This window comes from Podarcis muralis, chromosome 16 (assembly GCF_964188315.1).
Source record: "Podarcis muralis chromosome 16, rPodMur119.hap1.1, whole genome shotgun sequence".
Classification (NCBI taxonomy): domain Eukaryota; kingdom Metazoa; phylum Chordata; class Lepidosauria; order Squamata; family Lacertidae; genus Podarcis; species Podarcis muralis.
The window spans coordinates 3,375,327-3,400,351 of record NC_135670.1 but is presented as its reverse complement, the minus strand read 5'-3'; the positions used below and the strand labels follow the sequence as shown (position 1 = coordinate 3,400,351).

General features: G+C 49.8%; 2 protein-coding genes across 4 annotated transcripts in view; one reads left to right on the top strand and one right to left on the bottom strand.

The window, feature by feature from the left end:
• Window positions 1-1,601: 1,601 nt before the first annotated feature.
• Window positions 1,602-1,846, bottom strand: CTXND2 (cortexin domain containing 2). The gene has a single exon (XM_077920490.1). The coding sequence runs from the start codon at window positions 1,789-1,791 to the stop codon at window positions 1,618-1,620; it is 174 nt and encodes a 57-aa protein (XP_077776616.1). The 5' UTR covers window positions 1,792-1,846; the 3' UTR covers window positions 1,602-1,617.
• Window positions 1,847-6,263: 4,417 nt separating this feature from the next.
• Window positions 6,264-25,025, top strand: part of ARNT (aryl hydrocarbon receptor nuclear translocator) — a 36,250-nt gene continuing 17,488 nt past the window's right edge. For 2 of the 3 annotated variants that reach the window (XM_028709092.2, XM_028709091.2), the window contains exons 1-6: window positions 6,264-6,420; window positions 11,499-11,604; window positions 13,315-13,359; window positions 15,189-15,233; window positions 20,302-20,346; window positions 24,172-24,385. In XM_028709092.2, the coding sequence (XP_028564925.2) occupies window positions 6,396-6,420; window positions 11,499-11,604; window positions 13,315-13,359; window positions 15,189-15,233; window positions 20,302-20,346; window positions 24,172-24,385 (480 nt within the window). In that variant the 5' untranslated portion in view covers window positions 6,264-6,395. The remainder of the gene's footprint in view (window positions 6,421-11,498; window positions 11,605-13,314; window positions 13,360-15,188; window positions 15,234-20,301; window positions 20,347-24,171; window positions 24,386-25,025) is intronic. The other variant, XM_028709093.2, reaches the window with a different exon arrangement.

The window sequence follows — 25,025 nt, the reverse complement described above, 5'->3', positions numbered from 1 at the left end:
CCAGATAGCATGGCTGTTTTGAACCACAACTCCCAGGAAACAGGGCTGTGCTGGTGGGTGTCTGGCTTGCTATATGGCAGCATTCCGTGTTCCCATTAAATCAGCCCTTTATTCAGAATCATGAGGACTGGAATCTTCATTTATATTTCAGGATGAGCACTTGCTTGGCAAGCAGAAGGTCCCAAAGAATCTAGGAATCTAGATAGACTGCCTCTGGACCTGGAGGTTCCCCCGAAGGACAGAAGAAGAGCTGAATTCTAATTCTCTTAATGGCCAACCAGATGCCTGTGGCAAACTCACGAACAGGACCTGAGCATAACAGCACCCTTCTCTCTCCCTATTATTTCTAACTGGGATTTGTGGCTCGTAGCCATTGAAAACCTTACCATTCATGAATTTGCCCAGTCACACCAGGTTGGCAAAGGCTGCCATATGCTCTCACCACCATCCTCAAAAGGACCGAAACCGTTTCCAAACATTTCGACAAGACTTTAAAGTGGAAATCTTCCTCCTAGGCTGCGTGCGTATCAGAACTATTTTTCAACTGTTTATACGTTTAGAATAGTTTTTTTAATAGTTTTACACACACAACGGCTTTTAATTGCTTTCATATCCACGAAACCAGGAAAGTGGAACTGTTTTACTTCCTGCAGGTTCCTGGAGGACAGTTCTGGAGTGGCTCTTCCTCTCTTGCAAGTAGGTTTTATGATTGTACAGTGGTACCTCGGGTTACGAACGTAATTCATTCCGGAGGTCCGTTCTTGACCCGAAACCGTTCTTAACCTGAGGTACCAGTTTAGCTAATGGGGCCTCCTGCTGCTGCTGCCGCGCGATTTCTGTTCTCAACCTGAGGTACTACTACCAGGTTAGCAGAGTCTGTAACCCGAAGTATTTGTAACCTGAACTGTTTGTAATCCGAGGTACCACTGTATACTGATTTACAGTTGTATACAGTGGTACCTCTGGTTACATACGCTTCAGGTTACAGACTCTGCTAACCCAGAAATAGTGCTTCAGGTTAAGAACTTTGCTTCAGGATGAGAACAGAAATCGGGCTCTGGCGGCGCGGTGGCAGCAGGAGGCCCCATTAGCTAAAGTGGTGCTTCAGGTTAAGAACGGACCTTTGGGACGAATTAAGTTCTTAACCTGAGGTACCACTGTATTTGATTGCAACCCATGCTGGGAATCTGTCTGGGAACCAAATCAGCCAGAGGGCAGATCTACACTGTGCATTTAAAGAACACTCAACGCACATTTTTTAAAAAACCATGAATTCCTCCAAAGGATCCTGGGAACTGTAGTTTGTTCAGGGGGCTGGAAATTGTAGATCTGAGAGGAGGAGGAATGGCAGTTTCCGAGAATTCTTTGGGAAAGTCGTGCTTTCAATGTCTGGCGTGGATCTGACATCAGACAATGCATTTTGTCCTGAGCTTTCCGCTGCTTCATGGAACAGGGGAGAACCACTATGAGAATCATGGAATCAAAGGATCATAGAGTTGGAAGGAGTGGAGGAACCAAGGGTAAGGATTAATACTGTTAAGGATCTGCTTTCCTTCCACCCTCATTTTCCACCTCCACCTTCTCTGTCCCCATCATGCTGCGTGCTGATGGACGCTGTCAATCAAGCTGCTCCTCCTCCCAAGTCGAGGTGGGGATGGCGGTGTAGGGGTCCACGATGAGCTTTGCACAGCGCACCATCATGAGCATCAGGAAGAAGCACATGAGCGAGAGGAAGCCGATGCAGATCCCCTTGTCCACATCCACAAAGGTCTCCGGCGTGGGATTCTCCATGGGGCCGGCGTGGCAGCCTGCTTCTCACCAGCCGGGCGAAAGCATGTCTGCTCACCTGTGGGGAGAGAGAAACAGGATGGTGTGGGGTCATCTGGGTTCAGACCCCTGGCCGTACATTTCGGGGGGGGGGTCATAGAATTGTAGAGTTCCAACCCCTTGCAATGCAGGAATCTTTTGCTAAGTGTGGGGCTCAAACCCATGACCCTGAAATTAAGAGTCTCTACCCACTGACGAGGGTGGTGCTGTGGGTTAAACCACAGAGCCTAGGACTTGCCGATCAGAAGGTCAGTGGTTCGGATCCCCGTGACGGGGTGAGCTCCCGTTGCTCAATCCCAGCTCCTGCCAACCTAGCAGTTCAAAAGCACGTCAAAGGGCAAGTAGATAAATAGGTACCGCTCCAGCGGGAAGGTAAACGGCGTTTCCATGTGCTGCTCTGGTTCACCAGAAGCGGCTTAGTCCTGCTGGCCACATGACCTGGAAGCTGTACGCCGGCTCCCTTGGCCAATAAAGCAAGATGAGTGCCGCAACTCCAGAGTCGGCCATGACTGGACCTAATGGTCCGGGGTCCCTTTACCTTTGCCCACTAAGCTAGGGACGCAGGTGGTGCTGTGGTCTAAACCACAGAGCCTAGGGCTTGCCGGTTGGAAGGTCAGTGGTTCTGCTGAGCTGGGCTGTCAAGGGGCGTGGCTTGCAGAGGGGTGTGGCCTATGGAGAGTCCCAAGGGCCAAATTGAGGGGCCAGGGGCCGCATGGGCCTGAGGTTCTTGGCCGCTGAACTGAAAGGAAACAAAGCCATATGGAACCGAACAGTGGAGCTACCTGCAGGCTGCAGACATGAACTGGTGAGACTGGAGGAAAATTAGAGGGAAGCAAGAAGGAAATTTGTAGAGGTAGGGCACTAAGAAGAGCCTGCTGAAAGTAAGCTCGTTTATCGAACAAAAGACACTGCCGATGCAGGGGAGACAGAGAAGTGGTACGAAGTCAACCAGATTTGGTTCCTACCGTACGTTTGGAATCTGACGACACAGAGACGTCCCTCGTAAGTTGGCAAGAGATCTGCTGGTTATCCTCCGCAGCTGGTCTTAACCACTGGGCAGCTCCAGCTCCCCTCTGCTGTAGCCCAAAGGGATCATGAATACTTCATCAAGTTGGGGTGGCATCATGTTTCAAATGCTCCCGGTAATGAGAGCGACGTGATCCCTCACCCATTAAATTGTACCCTCAGTCACTCAGCCAGCATATCTTTCCATGTGGGGTTTCTTTTACCGTGCAGTGCGGTACCTTGGTTCTCAAACTTAATCCGTTCCGGAAGTCCGTTCCAAAACCCAAGGCACGCTTTCCCCTTAGAAAGTAATGCAAAATGGATTAATCCATTCCAGACTTTTAAAAACAACCCCCAAAACAGCAATTTAACATGAATTTTACCATCTAACGGGACCATTGATCCATAAAAGGAAAGCAATAAACAATGTACTGCAGTCAATCAATCAGTAGCTGAACTGGGTTCCACACAGTCACAAAAACAAATCAAAAAGAGCCACAAAAACAGAAACACAAAATAAATAGCAAAAACGGACAGACCTCAGCGTAACACTCAAAGCGGAAGAGTGGCACTCAAAACGAAGCACGTTCGGCTTCCAAAAAAAAGTTCGCAAACCAAAACGTTTACTTCCAGGTTTGCAGTGTTTGGGTTCGAAGTTGTTTGAGTACCAAGGCTTTTGAGAACCAAGGTACCGCTGTATGGGTGGAGGGGGCAGCTGAGGAACAGGCCAGGTTCCTGCCCCACCACCCTGCTCGAGGGTCCTGCATGGCAGGGGGTTGGGCTAAATAATAATAATAATAATATTTTTTTATTATTTGTACCCCGCCCATCTGGCTGGGTTTCCCCAGCCACCCTGGGCAGCTTCCAACAAAGATTAAAAATACATTAAAATGACCCTTAGATTCCTGTCCAACTCTACAGTTCTATGATTCTGTCAGCATCATGAGGAGCCAGGCACAGCCTTGGAAGGTGGAGGTGTCATTAAGATCTAGGGTAGGGAAATCCTTTTTTGCAGGGCGAGGGCAGCAGCATCCTCTGACCAGCAACTTTCTGGGTGGAGCAAAAGGTGTGTGTACAGAAGGCTACCTTAGCGTCACATGAAAGTCACAGGTTTCTCTCCGCTCAGGTGAGGAAGAAGCATTGCCACACTTCAAGCACACATTCTGGACAGGCCAAAAGTGCTCTAGGAGGGTGCAGAGCCAAAAAGGGGTTTGGCCTGGAAAGAATTTCAGAACAGAGAAAGCCCAGCCTTGAAGTTCCAGTTCCCTGATTCAAATGACATAGCCTCTAAACATGTGCAGAGTGCATTCGCAGCAGGACTGAGGACTTGCTGATGCAACCAAGACTCACAGGGTTATTATTCTAAGCGTGCTGGTTTAGATAGCCACTCCTTTGAGGTTGGCTCAGGTGTCATGCTTGTTCCTGTGTACCGGAACTCACTGCAGTGAAAAGGACTGGCAGCAGGAGCAGGACAGATCAGAGAATGGAACCTCTGTGTGATTTCACCTACATTTCATCCAAGCTAGTGCCTACAGGTTAGGGACGTGGGTGGTGCTGTGGGTTAAACCACAGAGCCTAGGACTTGCTGATCAGAAGGTTGGCAGTTCGAATCCCTGGAATGGGGTGAGCTCCTGTTGCTCGGTCCCTGCTCCTGCCCACCTAGCAGTTTGAAAGCACATCAAAGTGCAAGTAGATAAATAGGTACCACTCCGGCGGGAAGGTAAACGGTGTTTCCATGCGCTGCTCTGGTTCGTCAGAAGTGGCTTAGTCCTGCTGGCCACATGACCCAGAAGCTGTATGCCGGCTCCCTTGGCCAGTAAAGCGAGATGAGCGCCGCAACCCCAGAGTCGGCCACGACTGGACCTAATGGTCAGGGGTCCCTTTACCTAGTGCCTACAGGTTAGACTTGGGAGGGTGGCAGCTTCCCCGTTGCTGGTTAATAACGAAGCTCTAAAAATAGTTTGTACAAGACCATGCATTTAAAGCACACACCCCACAATCCTGAGAACCACAGTTTACCCCCACAGCGCTACAGTTCCCAGCACCCTTAAGAAATGACTGCTCCCAGGGTTCTTTGGGGAAACTCCTGGGCTTTAAATGTGGGTCTTCCAGCAGTTAGGACACCGAGCAGCACTTTTGTCCTCAGCCCAGCTGTAGAATTGGAGAGCTGAAGGGAGCCACACTCTGGTGTCTGCTGCTGACCAGGCTACCATGGGGAGGGGGGAGCTAGCCCCATTCTGTCCACTAGGGAAGGAGCAGCTATTTCACTGCTCACTTTCGTCTTCCTACCCCAGTCCATTTTCTTTTTGCGCTGTGCTAAGAGCCTAGGGCTTGCCGATCAGAAGGTTGGCGGTTTGAATCCCCACGACGGGGTGAGCTCCCGTTGCTCAGTCCCTGCTCCTGCCAACCTAGCAGTTCGAAAGCACGTCAAAGTGCAAGTAGATCAATAGGTACCACTGTGGCGGGAAGGTAAACGGCGTTTCCGTGCGCTGCTCTGGTTTGCCAGATGCGGCTTAGTCCTGCTGGCCACATGACCCGGAAGTTGTACGCTGGCTCCCTCGGCCAGTAAAGCGAGATGAGCGCCACAACCCCAGAGTTGTCCGCGACTGGACCTAATGGTCAGGGGTCCCTTTACCTTTTACAATGGTACCTCGGGTTAAGTACTTAATTCATTCTGGAGGTCCGTTCTTAACCTGAAGCACCACTTTAGCTAATGGGGCCTCCTGCTGCTGCCGCGCCGCCGGAGCCCGATTTCTGTTCTCATCCTGAAGCAAAGTTCTTAACCTGAAGCACTATTTCTGGGGTAGCGGAGTCTGTAACCTGAAGCGTCTGCAACCTGAGGTACCAATGTACTAAGATAGCAAGTCTCCTGGAAAGAGCCCCCCCCCAATATGTACAGTAGTTACAGAGAAAAATAAGCAACTTTCTCTGTGTTAAATACTACTATTTAATAGTAACAACTTTGAAATAATACTTATTACGTATTGGAATGAATGAATGAAACACACCCATGACGTCACACCTGGAACCCCGACCTTTTTACAAAATTATATTAAAAGCCAAGCTGACAGCATCGTCCCCACCCCTCCTTTTAATTTTTCAAATAAAACCAGCCCTGCCGATGGTGTCACACCAAAACAAACCCCTTTCCCGCTGAAGCTACGTCACTCTGTGAGGTCACCCGAGATTCCTTTCCCCGCCCCGCCCCTTTAAACTACGTCACTTTGACGTCACCGCATTCCCCTTCCCGACAACGCGCCGCGCGGGGAGCCCCTCGGAACCAGCCTTTTATTTTCCCCAAGCCCCGCCCCTATCTACAAGCCCCGCCCTTCTCTGGCCCCGCCCCGTCAGCTGCCTTCGAGGGAGGTGAGGCCAGGCCACGCCCCCAGGGAGGCCGCGCGCCAATGGGAGAGCCCTCTCTCCCCGCCTCCCCGGCCACGCCCCCTCGCGGGGCTCGCCCGGAGCTGGAGCGGCCGCCATCTTGGAATTGACGCTTGGCGAGAGGGGAGAACTGAGGCAGGGGCGGGGGGGGGGGAGAGCGGCCTCCCTCTCCTCCTGTCGCCATGGCAACAGCCGCTGCTAACCAGGGTGAGTGGGGGGGGGGGAGGCAGAGGCCTGGGCGTCGGGTTGGTGGGGGGGAGAGCGGGAGGGGGCTCACGGTTAGAGGTTGGGGGGCTGGAGTGACTTTGGGGGGAGGGTCTGACTGGAGGGGGGAGGGGTGAGCTGTGGGGAGGGGGCAGCATGAGGTAGGTGGGGGGAGGGCTTGGAGTTGCAGGAGGGGAGGGGGCGCAGGGATGGAAGGGGTTAATGAGGGGCTCAGGGGGAGAGGGTTTTTTGGGGGGGGTATCTTCCTTTGGGGAGGAAGGGGAACGGGGGGAGGGAGTTATGAGTTAGGGGGCTTAGTGGGAGAGGGTTTGAGGGGGATTTGGGGGAGGGGAGGGGGAGACTGGGGGTGGGGGTGGAAAGGGGAAGTATAATAATAATAATAATAATAATAATAATAATAATAATAAATATTACTAATTTATTTATACCCCGCCCATCTGGCTGGGTTTCCCCAGCCACTCTGGGCGGCTTCCAACAAAATACTGTACTAAAATACAATAACCTATTAAACATTAAAATCTTCCCTAAACAAGGCTGCCTTCAGCATAGGGTAAGGGGAACCTGTGGGGCTCAGAGATACAGATTTGGGGGCTTAGACTTGCAGTTTGGGATAATGGGGAGTTATAGGATGTGGGTATCTGTGAGCAGCTAGGGGTTGTAGATTTGGGACGACTGTAGGTGAATTGTGGGGAGTGGGGGGCTACAGGGAATCATGAGATATGGGGGGGAAGGCTCAGACTTAGAGGTTGGGGGGAGCTGAAGCGAATCTGGGGGCCACCCCTGCAGAGGGGGCGTTTCTTTGGGATGGCGGAGAGTGTGGCTTGTCTGGGGGTGTGGCCAAAGGGTTCTTAATAGCATGGGGGAGAATAGGGTTAGAAGTGGGGCAGGGGCTTGGCGTGATGGGAAAAGCACAGATAAGAGTGACTTGAGGATGCTGTGGCAGTTGTGGGGTGAAAGGGGAATGGAGTGGCCCAGGGCTTGGAGTGACGTAAATGAGTTGGATAATAGGGTTACCCTGAAATAACACATTTATCGTGAAATCAGCTTTTGGGGATGACAACCCTTTTTTTGCTGCTTTAGACTTTACCTGGGTACTTCGGAAAAGGTTTAGTTGGAGTTAGGATATTGGGGGGGAGTCTTGGCTCTGGGAGGGGGCACTGCCAATGGAAACTGCCCTTTTCTTTATTAAAGAATTAGTATCTGGCCTTTCTCTAAAAATGAAAAGAAAAATATTGACTGATTAAATACACAACATAAGCAAATGTGATGAAATTTAAGATTACATCAGGATCAAACAGAAAAACAGACTGTTGGCTGCATGATTTGGGGATGTGGGCGGATGACAAGGGTGACTGGGCCGCAGTGCAATTTCTGGAATGCAAGAGCGGGAACATTTAGGGAGACACAGGAAGGCAACCTATAGATTCATGCACAGTCGGGGGGGGGGGCTCTGCAAGCCAAGAAATGGCTTGGTTTAACCATTAATGATGGTGCGTTTTCTCCTGTTAGGGGTGCAAAGTGGAGTAGGGCACGTAGAAGTGAGGGGAGGAAATTGGGATTAATTGGCACAAAATCTCAATGTAGTGCATATAAGACTACAGGTAGATTTTCCTTGAGTGTTTCTACTATATATTTCATCGTCTCTGATATATTTAAACGCATGGGACTTATAAGCAAGGGGAGGCATGAATTAATCTGAAATATTTGGGTCCTAAGAGAAGGCAGAAAACACCTAGCAGTGTTCTGCGGTGTGTTGAACGTATAACAGTGTGGTGTGGAGAAAATTGCCAATGGCTACTTGCCACGATGGCTTACCGTGCTAAGCCTCTGCTTTTGAAAACTGATTTCTGAAAGCGGGTTTCCCAAAAGAGGCAACTGGGTGGCTGCAATGAGAACAGGATGCTGGCCTCGATGGGCCATTGGCAAGATCCAGCAAGCTCTTCTTAAGCTCATTGGGTGACCTGCCAGCCTGACCTACCTCACGGGGTTGTTGTGAGGATAAGATGGGGAGAACCCGTTTGGCCACGCCTTTGGTTCAGCGTTGGATTTTTGCAGCAGCAACTTTGAAGGGGATGTCTGCAGGAACTGGTCCTCAGACCCAGAGAGCTGCTTGTTTGCCACTTGCCCTGGTTGCCTGCTAACCTTTTGTTGAACCAAAGATAATAAATATTTCCGTAAGGGCATCTGCATAAAGTTCACCAGGCAGTTTATATTACTCCAGGCAGTTTCATTTCGGCTGGCAGGTAGCACTTGAAGGCAGGGACTGCCCCTGGTGTTGCCTGTTGAAATTGGTAGGACGTAAGGCAGGATGGCTCTGTGGTCTAAACCACTGAGCCTAGGGCTTTCCGATCGGAAGGTCAGCGGTTCGATTCCCCATGTTGCTCGGTCCCAGCTCCTGCCAACTAGCAGTTCGAAAGCACACCAGTGCAAGTAGATAAATAGGTAGCACTCTGGCGGGAAGGCAAACGGCGTTTCCAGGCGCTGCTCTGGTTCGCCAGAAGTGGCTTAGTCCTGCTGGCCACATGACCTGGAAAAACTGCCTGTGGACAAACGCTGGCTCCCTTGGCCAGTAAAGCGAGATGAGCTCCGCAACCCCAGAGTCGTTCGCAACTGGACTTAACTGTCAGGGGTCCTTTACCTTTAAGTCAGGGAGACCAGCAGTAGGTGGTGCTAGAGCAAATTCTAGTTTTGTCTCCTCCCTCTTGAGTTCTGTCTACAAGGGGCAACTCAGACCAAGGAGGAAGCTGGCAAGACAGTGGACTGGCAGCAACCAAGAAGGCAGGCTGCTGGCAGAAGTTGGTGAGGCACTGAACCATTGGCCCAGATGGACCAGCCGCCTCCTCAAGAGCTGGAGATGGTGGTCTCCCTGTCTCGATGGCGTGTCTTCTCTGAGAATAGACGTGTAGGATGAAGGACATAGGCCTGCTGGAAAACGGTGGTCCTCCCGCCGTTACGGAGGATGGAAGATGGGGAGTCACCAGTGCAGAAACGAAAGGAGAGGACATCGCCTTTCAGATATGTTGGACTCTTATCTCCAATTCCCAGAGTGGTTTAGCACTCAGTCCCTCATCACAGGGAGCTCTGTGGGAGGAATGGTGGGGAGGGATGTTGCCTGACGACTCTTGGCGCTCTTAAGAGTTCCCCTCCTTGAGCGGGCTTTTGGTCTTCTGCTTTTTTCTCTTTCCCTGCCAGGAAACCTTTCATTTTCAGCAGACTCCTTCTCCACTGTCAGCTGCAGGCAGAAAATTGATTTTATTTTATTTTTTCAATTCGTAAAAGGGTTGTAAGGAGCAGAACTTAGACTGGTGTTGCATCATTTCTGCTCTTTTCCTGACTGCATTTCTGTTCTGGACAGTCTCTAAAGGCTTTGTACATGAATATGATCTTATTAACTCTTCGCAAAAAAAAAACACCCAGAGAAGCAAGGCAGGGAGATTGAAGCCCCTAAGAGCACTTCAGATGGTTTATGGCTTGTTCTCTGAGTTTTACAGCCTTGTGGTATTAATTAGATCGGGCCTGCCTCAGAGGGAACGGAGTCCTGAGAGAAGCCTGCAGCAGGATTTTAAATTATCTTTGTGGGTATTGTTTCGTTCTTTTCCGTGAGTGCCGCGGCATAAAACACGCCATGCCCGCGATGTTCTTTTATTGCTCCAAGAGTTCTTCCATCTGTGGCAGCCCAGTTGAGTCAACTGTTTGTTATTTGAGGGGCAAATAAGAATATGAGAAGAGCCAGTGGCCCATCTAGTCCTGGGTCCTGTTCTCACAGTGGCCAAATGCCCCAAAGAAATTAGGAATGGAGGTAGACTGCCTCTGGACATGGAGGTTCCATAGGAACATCAGAAGAGGCCAACCAGATGCCCCGGTGGGAAGCTCAAAGGCGGAACCTGAGCACAAGAACTACTCTCTCCTGCCTGCGGTTTCTAGCAACTGGATTTCAGTAGCGTTGCTGCCTCTAACTGTGGAGACAGAGCCTAGCCTTCTCCTTAATGAATTTGTCTCATTCCTCTTTTAAAACCATCCAAGTTGGTGATCACCACTTTCTCCAGTGGGAGAGAATTCCATAGTTTAATGCGGCGCTGCATTAAAAAGTCCTTGCTTTTCTGTTTCCCTGTTGGGCATCTGGGGCCAGGAGACTTTGGGGGCTTCCAGATGGGTGTTTCTTATGGGACGAGTGCTCACCATGCATTCAAACTGGAGTTGTTTTGTTGTTTTGCAGGGTCCACACGGTGTCATAAAACCTTCCCCTAGATAAATAAAGTCCCTCCAAGGCAACACCCGTGGTTGTCTTTTTGTGGGAGCAAAATCCATAATTCGGCGCTGTGCGAAGAAGTCCTTCCTTCTGTCTGTCTCAGATCTTTCAGTATTCGCACAACCCCAGATTGTGACTAAGTGGGAACGATGAGCGACTTTCATCCTGACATCGCCTTCTTAAAACCCAGACACATTTCCCCTTCGAGTTGTGCATGTTTTCTCTCTGGCGTCCAGCGTGCTTTCTTCAGAGGGATGTGCCAGAAAGTCTGGTGCTTCCATCCTGCTGCGTGTGTATGTAGAAGCCTCAGCTCTGGCGATGTGGTGTTCGCCTGGCAAGCCAGCCAGTCGGCGGAGCAACCCAGAGCAGATGTCTGCTGCTCTCTCGGGATGATGATGATAATAATTTATTATTTGTACCCTGCCCATCTGGTTGGGTTTCCCCAGCCACTTTGGGCAGCTTCCAACAAAATATTAAAATACCCTAATACATCAAACATTAAAAGCTTCCCTAAACAGGGCTGCCTTCAAATGTCTTCTAAAAGTCTGGTAGTTGTTGTTCTCTTTGACATCTGGTGGGAGGGTGTTCCACAGGGTGGGAGCCACTACCGAGAAGGCCCTCTGCCTGGCTCCCTGTAACTTGGCTTCTCGCAGTGATGAAACCGCCAGAAGGCCCTCGGAGCTGGACCTCAGTGTCCGGGCTGAACGATGGAGGTGAAGACACTCCTTCAGGTATACTGGGCCGAGGCCATTTAGGGCTTTAAAGGGATGATGCCTCACTTCCCCTCTCGTCTTTCCCCCTCTCCTTCCAGAAATGGCATCGGATGTCCCCTTGCTGGGCTCTGCTTCAGGGACGCCTGGACCCGACGCGTGTTCTGGAGGGAGCATCGTCCAGAGAGCAAACAAGCGCAGGACGGGGTAAGGGTGGCTCCGGTGGTCACTTGGAATGAGGATGCTTGGGGTGGGGGCTCCCCCCTTCCAACCCAAGGGCCGCATGTAACCTTCTGGGGGCCACGAACCCGTGTTGGGCAGGGCAAGAGGCGAAAGCAAATTGTTATCATGGATACAACTCTCCCTTTGCGCTATTGGATGCATCCCAGAAACCAGACGTTTCTCTTTTTAAGAAAGCTGATTCTTAAATAGCAATTTAACAAAGAAGAAAGAGACAAAAAATGAAGAGGAGCTTTAAAATAGCAAAAACAATCCATCAGCTTACATTAAGAATGCAACAAACATCAGTACATCCATCTTAAATAGAAATATTGCGCCAAGCCAGCCAAAATAAGTATACCCATGAGACTGATGCGTTTGTAGGAAGTGTGTTCACATGTAGCCAGGGCTGGTGGGATTCTCAAGGCCATTTTGTGATAGACGGTGGATGTTCAGCCTTCCAAATTTGAAGTTTAAATTTCTTGGCTACCACGAAGGCTCACAAATTCCACTTTTGCTGTCCTGCCCTTTAATTTCCCTGCTACAGGAATGTAGTTCAAAAGTACATTAGCATCTGCAAATATGTTCGCTGGTACAGCAAGCCCACAACCTACACACATTTAACTTGTGCGCATTCAGTTTTATACACTTGGCCAAAATAAAAATAAAAAAGTGGACAGGCATCTGAGAAAAAAGACTTGGGCAATCCCACCCACCGTTGAACCCAGTGTGCTTTGACTTTAAGTAATTTTTGGCTTCAGGCGCAATCTCTGGAATGTAACCCCTGCGCAAGTTGCGGGCTTACTGTACAAAAATACGGGCAGCAACTTCAGACATTTCTCGTACGTGCACACACGCCTCCCTCCTTCCATGCAAACAGAAGATGACATCGCAGTTCAGCAGACACATCCCAGCCAGGAAGAAACAGTTGAAGGCACGAAGCAGGGCTATGAGGGGTGTGGCCTGTTGGGAGAGGGCGTGGCCTGCAAGGGGGGGGTCTCGGAATCCAGATAGTGAGGGCGGGAGGGCTGCATTTAGGCTTCCCGCCTGTTTTTATAATTTATTGTTATTTATTGGGAGCATTTGTACCTTGCTCTTCAGCCGAAAAGGTTCTCAGCGTGGCTTACATACTATCCATTAAAACAAGGCGGTCTCTGCCACAGCCTTACAAAAAAGCATGACGCACGAGGGAAAAGGGACAGGGAGGGGAAAAATCAAACTCAGGCACCAATTCTTAAATATCTGCTCTTATAATGACCAAGTGCTGGCACAATTCAGGGGTAGGAGCAGGCATCTGATGGAGCTGGGGTGTCGGCAAAGCTGTTGGGATGAGCCTCTTCCCATCTCTCCTGCTGAGGCAAAACCAGCTTGGTGCCTGCCCCCCCCCCCGATATTGTTGGACTACAACTCCCATCATCCTTTATTGTTTTCCTTGCTGGCGTTGGGGCTGATGGGAGCTGGAGTCCAAGAACAGGTACAGGGCCTGTCTTTTGCTGCCTCTGGGAAGAGTTTTGGGATGAGTTGAGACCAGGCCAGGTGCGAGGAGGTACAGTAAACCCTACACCTAAATTTCAACATTCTTGGAGCCCTCTTGAGTTTCAAGACTCTACTTGGCTTTCATTTTCTTCACCTGCTGGGAGTCCCAGGGGGAGGTTTGTTGCAGCTGAGATAACAGTCGTTCTTGCTCTTGTTCTCCAGGCTCGATTTTGATGACGACGGAGAAGGGAACAGCAAATTTCTCAGGTGAGACGGACTTCCAGTGGCAAGGGACTTGGGGACTTGTGCTGAGCCAAAGCGAGAGAGGGATCCGTCTTGTGAAAAGGCTCATCAGAAAATAGAAGGGAGTGGGACTCGGCTGTGCAAGAGCTGAGGTCAAATTCTCTTCTCTCTGGTATCCCTGATTGGTTGGGATGACTCATGGGTCCAGTGCAGGAAGGATCTCCTTCATTTACAGAAAGCTTCGTTTTGCCCTTAGTGATGCCGGTTCATAGCCAAGCTTGATAGGCTACGTAGTGCAGCAATATTGTCGTGTCTAGCAGAAGATCCCTGATGAGCATGGCTACGTAGAGCTGCAACATTATAGTATCTTAAGAATGATATGTTTAGGCTGAAATGTGTGTGGAGTCTGGCGACCGAGATAATCAAGGGTCTGGAAACCAAGCCTTAGGACGGACGGTTGAGGGAGTTGGGTATGTTTAGCCTGCAGGAGAGAAAACTGACGGGTGATAAGATAGCCGTCTTCACATATCTGGAGGTCTGTCAAATGTAAGATGGAGTAAACTTATTTGCCACTGCACCAGAGGGTGGGACCTGAAGCTGTGGGTTCAAGTTACAAGAAAGGAGATTCCAGCAAAACATCTGGAAGAACTTTCTGAGGGTAAGAGCTATCTGACAGTAGAATGGACTCCTTCAGAAGGTGTTGGGCTATCATCCATTCCAGGTTTTTAAACAGAAGTTGGATAGCTTCCTTTAGCTGTGATTCCTGCAGTGCAGGTGTTTGAACTAGACAACCCTTGGGGTTCTTTCCAACCCCACACTTCTGTGATTCCATGATCTAGCCTGGGATCCCTGATGAACTAGGCTTCATAGTCCTGCAACACCATCTCGTCCCATATGGGATTCCTGATGAGCTACGGCTCTGAAACAGTCACTGTTCAAAAGCTTAATCTCGTCAAGCCACAGTGTCATTGTCTGTAGGAGATCCAGGCTGGCAGGTCTTCTGAGCATGTATTTCTTAGCCAGTTAGTTGGTTTCATAAAATTTATATACCGCTGGGCTGTAAAAACCTCAAAGCAGTTTATCAAGCAGGTGAATCAAGAAAAATTCACCACCATTCTGTTTCAAAAGAAGGCGACTAAAAGAAAAGGATTGTACAAAGCGCCCACATAGACCTGAGCTGCTGTATTTGCAGACAAAATATTTGCATATACAGTGGTACCTCGAGAACTTAATTCATTCCGGAGGTCCGTTCTTAACCTGAAACTGTTCTTAACCTGAGGTACCACTTTAGCTAATGGGGCCTGCCGCGCCGCTGCCGCGCGATTTCTGTTCTCATCCTGAAGCAAAGTTCTTAACCCGAGGTGCTATTTCTGGGTTAGTGGAGTCTGTAACCTGAAGCGTCTGTAACCCAAGGTACCACTGTACATTCATACCTCATGTTATGTTTGCTTCAGGTTGTGCGTTTTCGAGTTGCGTCCCGCGGCGACCTGGAAGTAATGGAATGGGTTACTTCGGGTTTTGCTGCTCGCGCATGCACAGACGCGCAAAATGGTGTCACGCGTATGCGCAGAAGTGGCAAATTGTGGGTTGCGTTCTTTTCAGGTTGCGAACGGGACTCCGGAACGGATCCCATTCGCAACCAGAGGTACCACTGTATAACATTTATATTGCAAATAAAGAATAATATTCTTCTTCCAAGAACGGTGACTTGCCAAGACTTGGAATTCTAACGATCGGGATGAAACAGTCTCAGCAGTTGTGATCCAGGCCGTTGTCCAAAGAGGCACAGTCCGTTCCGTGCTGTTCGAAGCTGCCCTTTTCTCATGTCTTCCTTCTCCCGATTCTTCTCCTAGGTGCGATGATGACCAGCTCCCGAACGACAAGGAGCGGTTTGCTAGGTAAGGCTTCCTCCAGCGCCTCTGCCCTGCAGGAGCCATTGAGGCCCAGGCGCTGTACCATTGGCATGTGCCACTCACCTGAGCTCCAGGTGGCCTTTCATCCATCTCTGCCCCAGCTCAAAGCATCCCATGTGACCCAGCCCTCCTTCCCTCCCTCCCTCTGCGCCTTCTCCCGCCTCCCAATCCCTCCGAAAACTCTGCCTTTGAAACAGCAAAGCAAATAGCCTCTTTCTCGAAATTTGGGGTGCTGGGAGTGGTGGCTGGAGTAATTTTCAGTTTGTTTGTAAGCACGGCTAATTAGAAGAATGCAGCTGCTCTTTTGGGGAGGGGGTGCGGCAGGCTGCAAAGCCATGGTTTTAAAAATCATTATTACTTGTTGCTTTTTAAATGGCAAAGCTCTCAGAGCAACTTGCTCCTGGGGGGAAAGAGACAGAAGGCAGGCACTGGGTGGGGAAATGGAGGCAGGAATAAGGGGCTGGGGAGAAAGAGAAGGCAAGCACCAGGTGGTAAACTGAGGCAGGGGTGGGATGGGAAGCTGGCGGAAGCTGGGCGTAAATAACAGAGGGAGGGAGGCGCCTGATGGGAAAGTGAGACATAAATTTTAAAAATTTAAATCCTGTGGTTTGTTTGGACCTGCCACACTGTCTCAACAGGCAGGTCAAGGAGTTTGCTCATATCCGGTTGCCTGAGGTCAGGCTATTCTTTCCGTTGACTTGCCTCATACCAGCAGCCATCCAGCGACTTCTTTTTAATCCCTAGGCTGCTTCGGAACGGATTGCGCAAACGTCTTAAATTGGAGGGGGTTTTTTTCTTCCTGTGCCTCTTCTTCCTCTTCAAAGATAGGCATCTCTGCCTCGCTGGCGAGAGAAACTGTTGCCCACAATGACTTTTAACACTCGCCTGCCTTGCGCAACCCTGGTTCAAAGTGAGGCCATTTTGCTGTTTAAAGGTCAAAAGCCGATCTTCTTCCTTCTTCCTTTTTTTTTAATGCTGGGGAGCTGGCCCCCACCATCTGCCTGCCGTTATCTTTGGTGCCTGTCAGATGCAGGAAATCTCTCTTAAGGGGCTGAGCTCTGTGAGTCACCAGGAGGAGCCAGTCAGCCTGGGCTCTTTGCCCAGATCCGAACCAAGCCTCAAAACGCTTTCACTGATGATTCTGGCTTGTTTCGCCAGTTTTCAGCATGGCAAAGAAGTCCTTTGTGGTTTGCCCAGTAACACCAGGGCATAACCTCCACCTCCTGCATCTGGCCTGGTCCAGGAAGGATGAAAACGGAAGTACAGAACGGTGGCAACTTGCACACATTAAACCTGTGCGGTTTCAACCTTGTGTTGTTGAAGGCCGGCCGGGTGAAATCACGCAAATTAAAAGCATGCAAGGTTCTTCCTGCATGAAAAGAGCTTTTAAGCTCCCTGACTTGCTTTCTGTGCAAGGTCCTCTCAGTGTGCCAGCTGCAGAAGCGCGAGATTTCACCAAAACTCAGGCTAGCCCCACAGGATTTCGCAAGAGCAACCCAGAGCCGGCGTGCCGAGCAGGCCTTGCCTGGTAAGCAAGGCGAGAGACCGCAAAAGCTCATTTTGTGCCAGGTTTTCCTGGTGTGGAAAGAGCGTATAAACGCTCTGCCTTGCTTGGCGGGCAAGCCCCTCTCAACACGCCAGCTCCAAAAGCCCAGGCGTGCTGGCGCAGGTATGGTGCCAAGATTTTGAGTATACACATTACCATGTATGCACGGAACACTTGGAACCGAACCCCCACATAAGATGCTGTTGTACCATACCATCCTTGTTACTTATTAAGGTGTATCTTCCACCCTACGAGTTAGGCCCGTCCCCCAGTTGCACATTCCATCACGTTGGGATCACTCAGAGGGTTATTTACTCCCGTCTTCAAAATGGGTGCCCTCGTGCAAGGTTGCAATTCATGGGGGATTTCAACGCCCATGGTAACAAGGACTTAGTTCAGGGGTCAGCAAACTTTTTCAGCAGGGGCCGGTCCACTGTCCCTCAGACCTTGTGGGGGGCCGGACTACATTTTGAAAAATATATATGAATGAATTCCTATGCCCCACAAATAACCCAGAGATGCATTTTAAATAAAAGGACACATTCTACTCATGTAAAACACACTGATTCCTGGACCGTCTGCGGTCTGGATTGAGAAGGCGATTGGGTCGGATCCGGCCCCCGGGCCTTAGTTTGCCTATCCATGACTTAGCTACCTTACTTAGTACGGAGACGGTCTTTTCCGATGGGGAGGAGGTTCGGATGCATGAGCCGAAAGGACTGTAAAATAAAACTTTTGCTTTTGAAGTGCTTCTTCACACGTCTCAACTATAGAACTCACTCCGACAGTTGAGGGCCGCCAGTTTGGATGCCTTCAAAAGAGGATTAGACAAATTCATGGAGGAGGAGAGTGCTATCGATGGCTCCTAGCCACAATGGCTATTCTCTGCCTCCACACTGGGAGCCAGCCATGCGTCTGGATAACAGTTGCAGGAAACCACGGGGGCCGGTGGGGAGCTGCTCTGGCGCCCAAGTCCTGCTGGCCGCCTTCCCACTTGGGCATCTGGTTGGCCAGGATGCTCGACCAAATGGATCACTGGGCCTGATCCAGCAGCCTGGCTCTTCTGATCTCCCTATGTTCATCTTATTCATTTCGGTAATTATTTTTATATCCTGCTCTCAAAGTGGCTTACACATCACTTTTTTAACACCTCTTCATTTTCATCTCTCTTTATCGTTTCTGTTATATATTTTTGATTTTGTATTGTTAAAAGTCTAACTTTTTAAAAAAGAGACTTAACAATCTTTTTTTAAAAAAAGACACAAAAGGAAAAACTGAGTGGGAGGGAGGAGGAAAAATACAGGCTTGGGGTCAGGTTCTTCGTTGCAAGTTGATTACCAGCTGAGATGCAGTGGGAACCAAAAGAAGTTACTGGCACCCAATGCAATATCCCAGCCTCCCTTCGTAGCTGTTTGCCTGCTGGGGAAGGCTGCTCACAAGATTTCTGCTTCTCAGTTCTGGAGGATTGCTTAGATTTTGAGAAGGGGTGGAGATTTCTCTGTTTCCTCCTCCTTCTGACTTGCAAAAACTGCTCTGCTGGATTTGCATCAGTCGTTCGGAGGTGGCGGCGGTGGGGCGTTTCTTTTAAAGCTGCAACCCAGGTTTCCTTCCCCCACCAAATCTGGCTTCAAACCCAGTTTTTTTAAGATTTGAAAGGGGGAAGTGGCAGGGCTTAAAAGGCAGCCTGGATGCTACCACTGCTGCTTTAATTGGATAATTATTTGGGGCAGGTCTGCAGCCTCAGTGGCAGAACACCTGCTTTGCCTGCAGAAGGTCCCAGCATCTCCCAAGGTAGGGAGAGGGAAATATCCTGGTCTGAGACCTGGAGAGTCAGGGTGGACAGTGCTGAGTTAAGTGACCTGACCCGGTATAAGGCAGCTTCCTGTGTTCCTATTTTTAACTGGTCCTTCCTTCAGAACCCTGAGGACTAGAATCTTAGCTTATGCATATGGAAGCTCAGTAGTAGAGCACCTGCTTTGCATTCAGAAGGTCCCGGGTTCAGTCCCCACTGGGGTCATCTTGGAAAGATTCGCTGCCTAAAACCCTGGAAAGCCACTGCCAGTCAGTGTGAACAGTACTGAACTAGACAGACCAGTATGAGGAACTTTCCTGTGGTTTGCTTTCCAATATTTCCCCAGGCGATTTGGACAGCGCCGAGGGGTCTGGCATTCCTTTGGCAGCGTGGATATTTCGTGTGGCTCAGTAACCTTTCTTGGATGAATACTTTTAGGCTACTTGTTTTTAACACATCCTTTATTGTCCGACTATATTTTGTATTTTGTGACATTCGCAAGTTGCTTCAGGACTCCTTTGGAAAGCGACAGTCATTATTTTAAAAACTAACAGGAGGCAGCGGTTGAACCAGTTCCACCACAGGTTAAGAATTAAAAGCCTCAGGATTTTTTTCCCCTTTTTAAGTCTTCATGCAGTGCTGCAAAACCGTAACTAATAGCCAATCTGTTTCCCTGCTGAGAACTTTCCATTCCATATTATTATTATTATTATTATTATTATTATTATTATTATTAATCATCCCACCTTTCCTTTTTGGGATTTGGGAATGGCATTCATGAAAGCTTGCCTTTGCGCTTCTCAACCCACATGGCTGTGTCTTGGTCACCAGCAAGGCGCTCTGCACGCTCTCAGAGGCCCTCTGCCTCTCATGCCTTTGCATGTTGCAAGGGACTTACAGCTCCCCTAGTATTGGAACCAGGTCCTGGGGCTTGCATTCTAGTGAGCTGCTCCAGCCTGTGGAACTGGCACTGTTCCAGGTGCCACGTAAATATTTGCTCCACTCTTTTGGTATGGCAGCCCCCACACTTTGGAACTCCCTGCCTATTGACACATCAGGCTGGCGCCTGTTCTTGATGCCTGGTAGAAACATTTCTGTTTAGGCAAAGCCTCTCCAAGTACATAGACTTCTGTGTGTTTTACTCTGGGTTTTAGTTTAGCTCTATATATATATACCAGTATGTATATAAATATACACATACACACACAGGTGTCCCCCCCCGATGGTTTCATTGTTTTATTCTTTTTGTAACATGCTTTGAGGTTGAGGTTTAGTGCTGTTTGTTTTACAATAATGTTCTCTGTATATATAGTGAAATAAAAATAAATAAATATATACATACATAGTGTCCTTTGTGGGGTCCCGCTACGCCACCTGACTCGTCCTTCACTTGCTCCACACTATACTCTGGCCAGACTTTCTCCTCTTCCCTCACCTCTTGTTTTTTCTCTCTCCACCCTCATCCGTGTCTCTAACACGGTTTGGAAACCCCTCTGGGCGGAGACTCAGGACGTACAGCACCCAGCCTGCAGCTGGTTCCAGAATGCCAGCAAAGTCATGACACCCCCCCACTCACCTTCCGCTTCTTATTGCAGATAAATTGGGTCTCCTGTTACATTCCCTCCCCACCACCCTCCTTTCTTTTATTCCCTGTTACTTTAAAATAATTTTTTTTCCTCCCCAGTTTTAGCTTAGCTCACCCCTTTTATTTCCAGGTCTGATGATGAGCAGAGCTCAGCGGATAAGGAAAGACTGGCCAGGTAGGAGAATGGAGATTTGGTTGTGTGTGTTTTTTATTTAAGCATGGCAAAGCAGAGCTCCTTCTCCTCCTCCTCCTCCTCCTCTTTTCCTCCTCTGTGACACCCCTCCCCGTCCGCCTCCTCTTAATAGTCTCCCTGCCCTCACCCGCTTCCTTCCTTAAATCGAGGTCTTGAACCCAAACACGAGACTTACCTGAAAAATCAGCACCTTTCCCAGTTTGGTTTGATGAGCGGCATGTTTGGCTCTTTCAGAAGCAGGGTGGGTTGCAAAATAAGGGCAAGGGGCTCAGCAGCAGCATTCATATGAACCCGGGTTCATTTCCCAGTTCCAGGTGGAGCTGAGAATGTTTCAGGCATGGAGAACTTCAGCGGGTCAGTGTAGACAAGGCAGAGCTGGGCGGAACAAGGGTCTGGCTTGGTAGAAACCCTTCGTTCAGCCATGAGGACTGGATTCTTACTTTATTTTAGGGTAAGGGCTATAGCTGGGTTTCAGATCATTTGCTTTGCATGCAGAAGGTCCCCGGTATCTCCAGGTAGACCAGGAATGCCCTCTTAAGTCTGAAATCTTGGAACGCTGCTGCCAGTCAGTGCCGACGATACTGAGCTGGATGGACCAGTGGACTGACTGTATAATGCAGCTTTCTTTGTTCATGCTCTACTGGCTTATGACGAAGCCAGCCTTTGTGAGGGGTCGGCAGCTGGCATCACTTATGCCTCATCTGGCTGCCCGATCAACAGGGGGACTTGATGGCAGGCAGGTTTTTTCATGGGGCAACCAAAAGGACCTTGGCTGCCACTCCTTAGCTGAGGTGGTCCTCTATCAAAACTGGGAGGCAGTTATAGAATTGAGTTGGAAGGGACCCCGAGGGTTATCCAGTCCAATCCGCTGCAATGCAGGAATCTCAGCTAAAGCATCCATGACAGATGGCCATCCAACTTCTGCTTAAACACCTCCAAGGAAGGAGAGTTCACAAACTGCAAAGGGAGTCTGTTGCACTCTCAAACAGCTCTTACTGTCAGAAACTTCTTCCTAATGTTTAGTCGGAATTTCCTTTCTTGGAACTTGAAGCCATTGCCCCCCAGAGCAAGAGAAAACCAAGCTTGTTCCCTCTTCCATGTGACAGCCCTTGAGATATTTGAAGATGCCTAGCATATCTCCTCTCACGCTCCTCTTATTGCCAGTCCAAAGCCGCCAGCCCCTTGATTGCGATGCTTGGGGTGGGTGGGTGAGAGAGACGTTTAACCTACATTAACAACAGTCCCACAGGTAGCAGCGGCAAGCACTTTTAGAATCCTTTTTATTTTTGCAGCTTAATCTTGACTTCGGTGCTTGAGGTGGCACCTGAGCCTGATGAGCGTGTTGAGACACTCTCCCTGGAAACCTTGAAATTTATTTATTGGTATCGCGCCCTTTCAGTAGAACTTGGGGGGTTTCTGTTGGGGCATCGCTGGTTGGCCACTGTGAGAATCGGACACTGGACTAGGTGGGACCCCCTTGGTCTGATCCAGCAGCCAGGCTCTTCTGGAACCTCCAGGTCCAGAGGCAGTCTATCTCACTTCCTAGGAGCATTTGGCAGCTGTGCAGATAGGACGCTGGGCAAGACAGGCCCCCACTTTTGCGAGAATCTACGGCTGGACTCTTTTCTTTTACTTCCAAACTGCCCGCAACCTAGAAGAGCAAAGTCCCACCCGATGGATTGTGTTGAAGTCTTTCTTCAGGAGTTGGGGGAAGGCTTTCAGATGGTTTTGCTGTGGGGTAGAGTCATAGGGATGGAGCTGGCAAGGTGAAATTTCCCTCTGGCTGGTTATAGAGGGAAAGGCCACAATCCACAATAGATCCAGCAGATAGCAAGCACAGAGACTTGGTCCAAGTAGGATGATGATCCTGAACATAACTGAGAGCTAAAGATTTGTCATGTCCAAACTGTAGCGGAAAGCGAGTTGGAATATTGGGAGTATAGACCCCAAGGCAGATAGAGAGAGAATGGCAACAGTTTCTGCAAGGTTGTTTTTCTGTAGCATGTGTTTGTGTTACAGCATTTCAGAACAATAAAGGTCTAGAGAAAAGCATCTGTGTCCTCCATGTGTTCTTGAACCACCAACGCGCATCAGCCCCTGCCAGGCTGGCCCAGCGGTCAGGGTTGGTGATGACATTGCTGGGAGTTGTAGTTCAACAGTTACATTGGAGAGCCACCCCATTCCCTGGGCCGAAGAAGCCTCCTGGGGCTGCAGCCGTCTCCCTCTCCCTTACGTCAGGTGTGGGGGAATCTCTGGCCCTCTGGATTATGCTGGACTGCAATTCCCATCATCATCATCATGCCTGGCCATTGGCCGTGCTTGCTGATGGGAGCTGTAGTTCAGCAACAGACTGGGAGCCATTGCGGTGCAGTGGTCCCTGTTGGGCTAGGACCTTGTAGAGACCAGGGTTTGAATCCCCACTTAGCCACGAAGTAACCGTAGGCCAATCGCTGCCTCTCTCAGCCTCGCCTACCTCACAGGGTTGTTGTGAGGATAAAGTGGGGAGGGAGGAGAGCCATGTACTGTGAGCTCCTTGGGGGAAAGGAGGTGGGATCTAAGTGCAATCAATCAATCAGCAATAAATAAACAGCTAGAGGACCAAAGGTTTCGCCACACCTGGTTTGGGGGGGATGAGAAGGCTCTTGAGGATCTGAAGGATTTCTTGTCAGGTGTCAAGATTCTCAGCTTTTTGTGGGTGCCCAATTCAGCCTAAGCCAAGATCTCCCATGGTTACTCTGCGAGTCGCACTAGTGCCAGGCTCAACTTCTTGTGCAGAGAAGTGATGGAGGGGGAGCACTGGCGAGGAGTTCTGCAAAGAAGCCCATAAGTCCTCTCTGTGGAAAAGTTGCTCCCTTTTTTGCTTCACTCAGTAGCTTTGTGTGTTTGTCCTGGGAACCATGAGATCCCAGCCAAAGGTTCCCAAAAATTAGTTCTCAAGATGGACGATTCCAAGCCTACTTTTTTTTCATTAAAGAAAAAAAATACTTGTTCCGTCTTCACTCCACCATCCATCCAGTTCCATCTCCCATTCCATGCTTGCCACACATCGAACTCATTCCGTTGCCTCTAACCTGGTTTCTTTTTTCCTTGTAGGAAGCCCAGCATAATCTCTTTTTTTGGAGGGGAGGAGTGCTGGAAGGGAGGGTCCTGGCTTTCACAGACCAACCTGTGAATGTTTCCTTTAAAGTGGCCTGTTACGTCATTACCACGCCTGAGGGCCTGTTCGCACGTAACTGTGGTTTGCTTAATCACAGATTGACTAAGCAAACTGTGGTTTGCTTAATCAGAGGTTGACTATGTGTTGCCCCACGGATGATCCAACAAACCGTGGTTTGCTTCTCCAAAGCTCAGCTTGTTTCTGAGCTACTGAGATCCAGATGCAGCCTGTCTCAATGCCTTTGGCCACCGTGAGAACAGGGTGCCAGACCACATGGGCCCCCAGTGGCCTGATCTGGCTACAGGGCTCTTCTCATGCTCTCAACCGCTGTGCCCTGGGAGCATCCCAAAGGCACCTAACTGGCTGCCCATTGCCAGAAGCAGAACCCTGCGCCCAATGGTCCTATTGGCTCCAAGTGCAGTCGAGCTGCTTCTATGGTTGTTCCTGTTTTGAAGCGGCCAGAAGTTTCTCTTGCACCTTTCCCTCCTCTGTTGCATGTCCAGCATGAGAGTTTTGCAGCCTCTAACCACGATTCCTGGCCCCGCATCCATTCCTTTCCTCCTCCTCTCGTGCGACCGTGCGCAGGGTTGGCCGCTGGAGCCTTGTGAACTAACCGGCCTGCCTCCTTTCGCCCTCCCGCCAACCTGCAGGGAGAACCACAGCGAGATCGAGCGACGCCGGAGGAACAAGATGACGGCCTACATCACAGAACTGTCGGACATGGTGCCCACCTGCAGCGCCCTGGCCCGCAAGCCGGACAAGCTCACCATCCTGCGCATGGCCGTCTCGCACATGAAGTCCCTGCGGGGCACCGGGAACACCTCCACTGATGGCACCTACAAGCCCTCCTTCCTCACCGACCAGGTAGAGGCTGTTAGATTTCTGTTGATGCCACTGTGCAGTTTTTGGAGTCACAAGACTCTGTTTACATTCCAGACTGTTGGAAGTCAGATGGGAGACAGATGTTGTTGTTACTGGTTTCCTGTTTCTTTGTCTCAGTTGGTTCACTGTCTCTCACAGAGAGAGGATGTATATTCTTTTCTGTTTGTGTAGTTAGAAATAAAACCTAGCAATGTAGCTTATATTTCTTGTCCTTCTGCTGCTTGGATACTCTGCGTAATGAGGGAACGTGCCTGAAGCCTCATCAAAGGCTTAGGTCGTTAATCACCGTCGGAGGAACGTCTGAGGAGGAGTAGGTCGGCCGTACGGAATTCCGACACAGGCGTCTGTCCCCCCCTTAATGCGGGGGTTACGTACAGGGCCTCCATGTGCATAAGTAGGGAGTAGACAGTGCTGGTCTAAGTGGGGCAATCATGGGTTTGGCTTGGGGCAAAGTAGCTCCCAATGTTCCTGTTCAGAGTCATGAGGACTAGAATCTTGAGTAATTTTTTGGGAGCCATTCCTCAGGGGTAGAGCACAGGCTTTGCATGCAAAAGGTCTCAGATCCAATTGCTGGCATCTCCAGGTAGCGATGGGAATGCCTGCTGCCAGTCAGTGTGAATAC

Coding starts and splice junctions, on each gene's coding strand:
- CTXND2 (XM_077920490.1), bottom strand. CDS start 1,791: ATGGAGAATCCCACGCCGGAGACCTTTGTGGATGTGGACAAGGGGATC.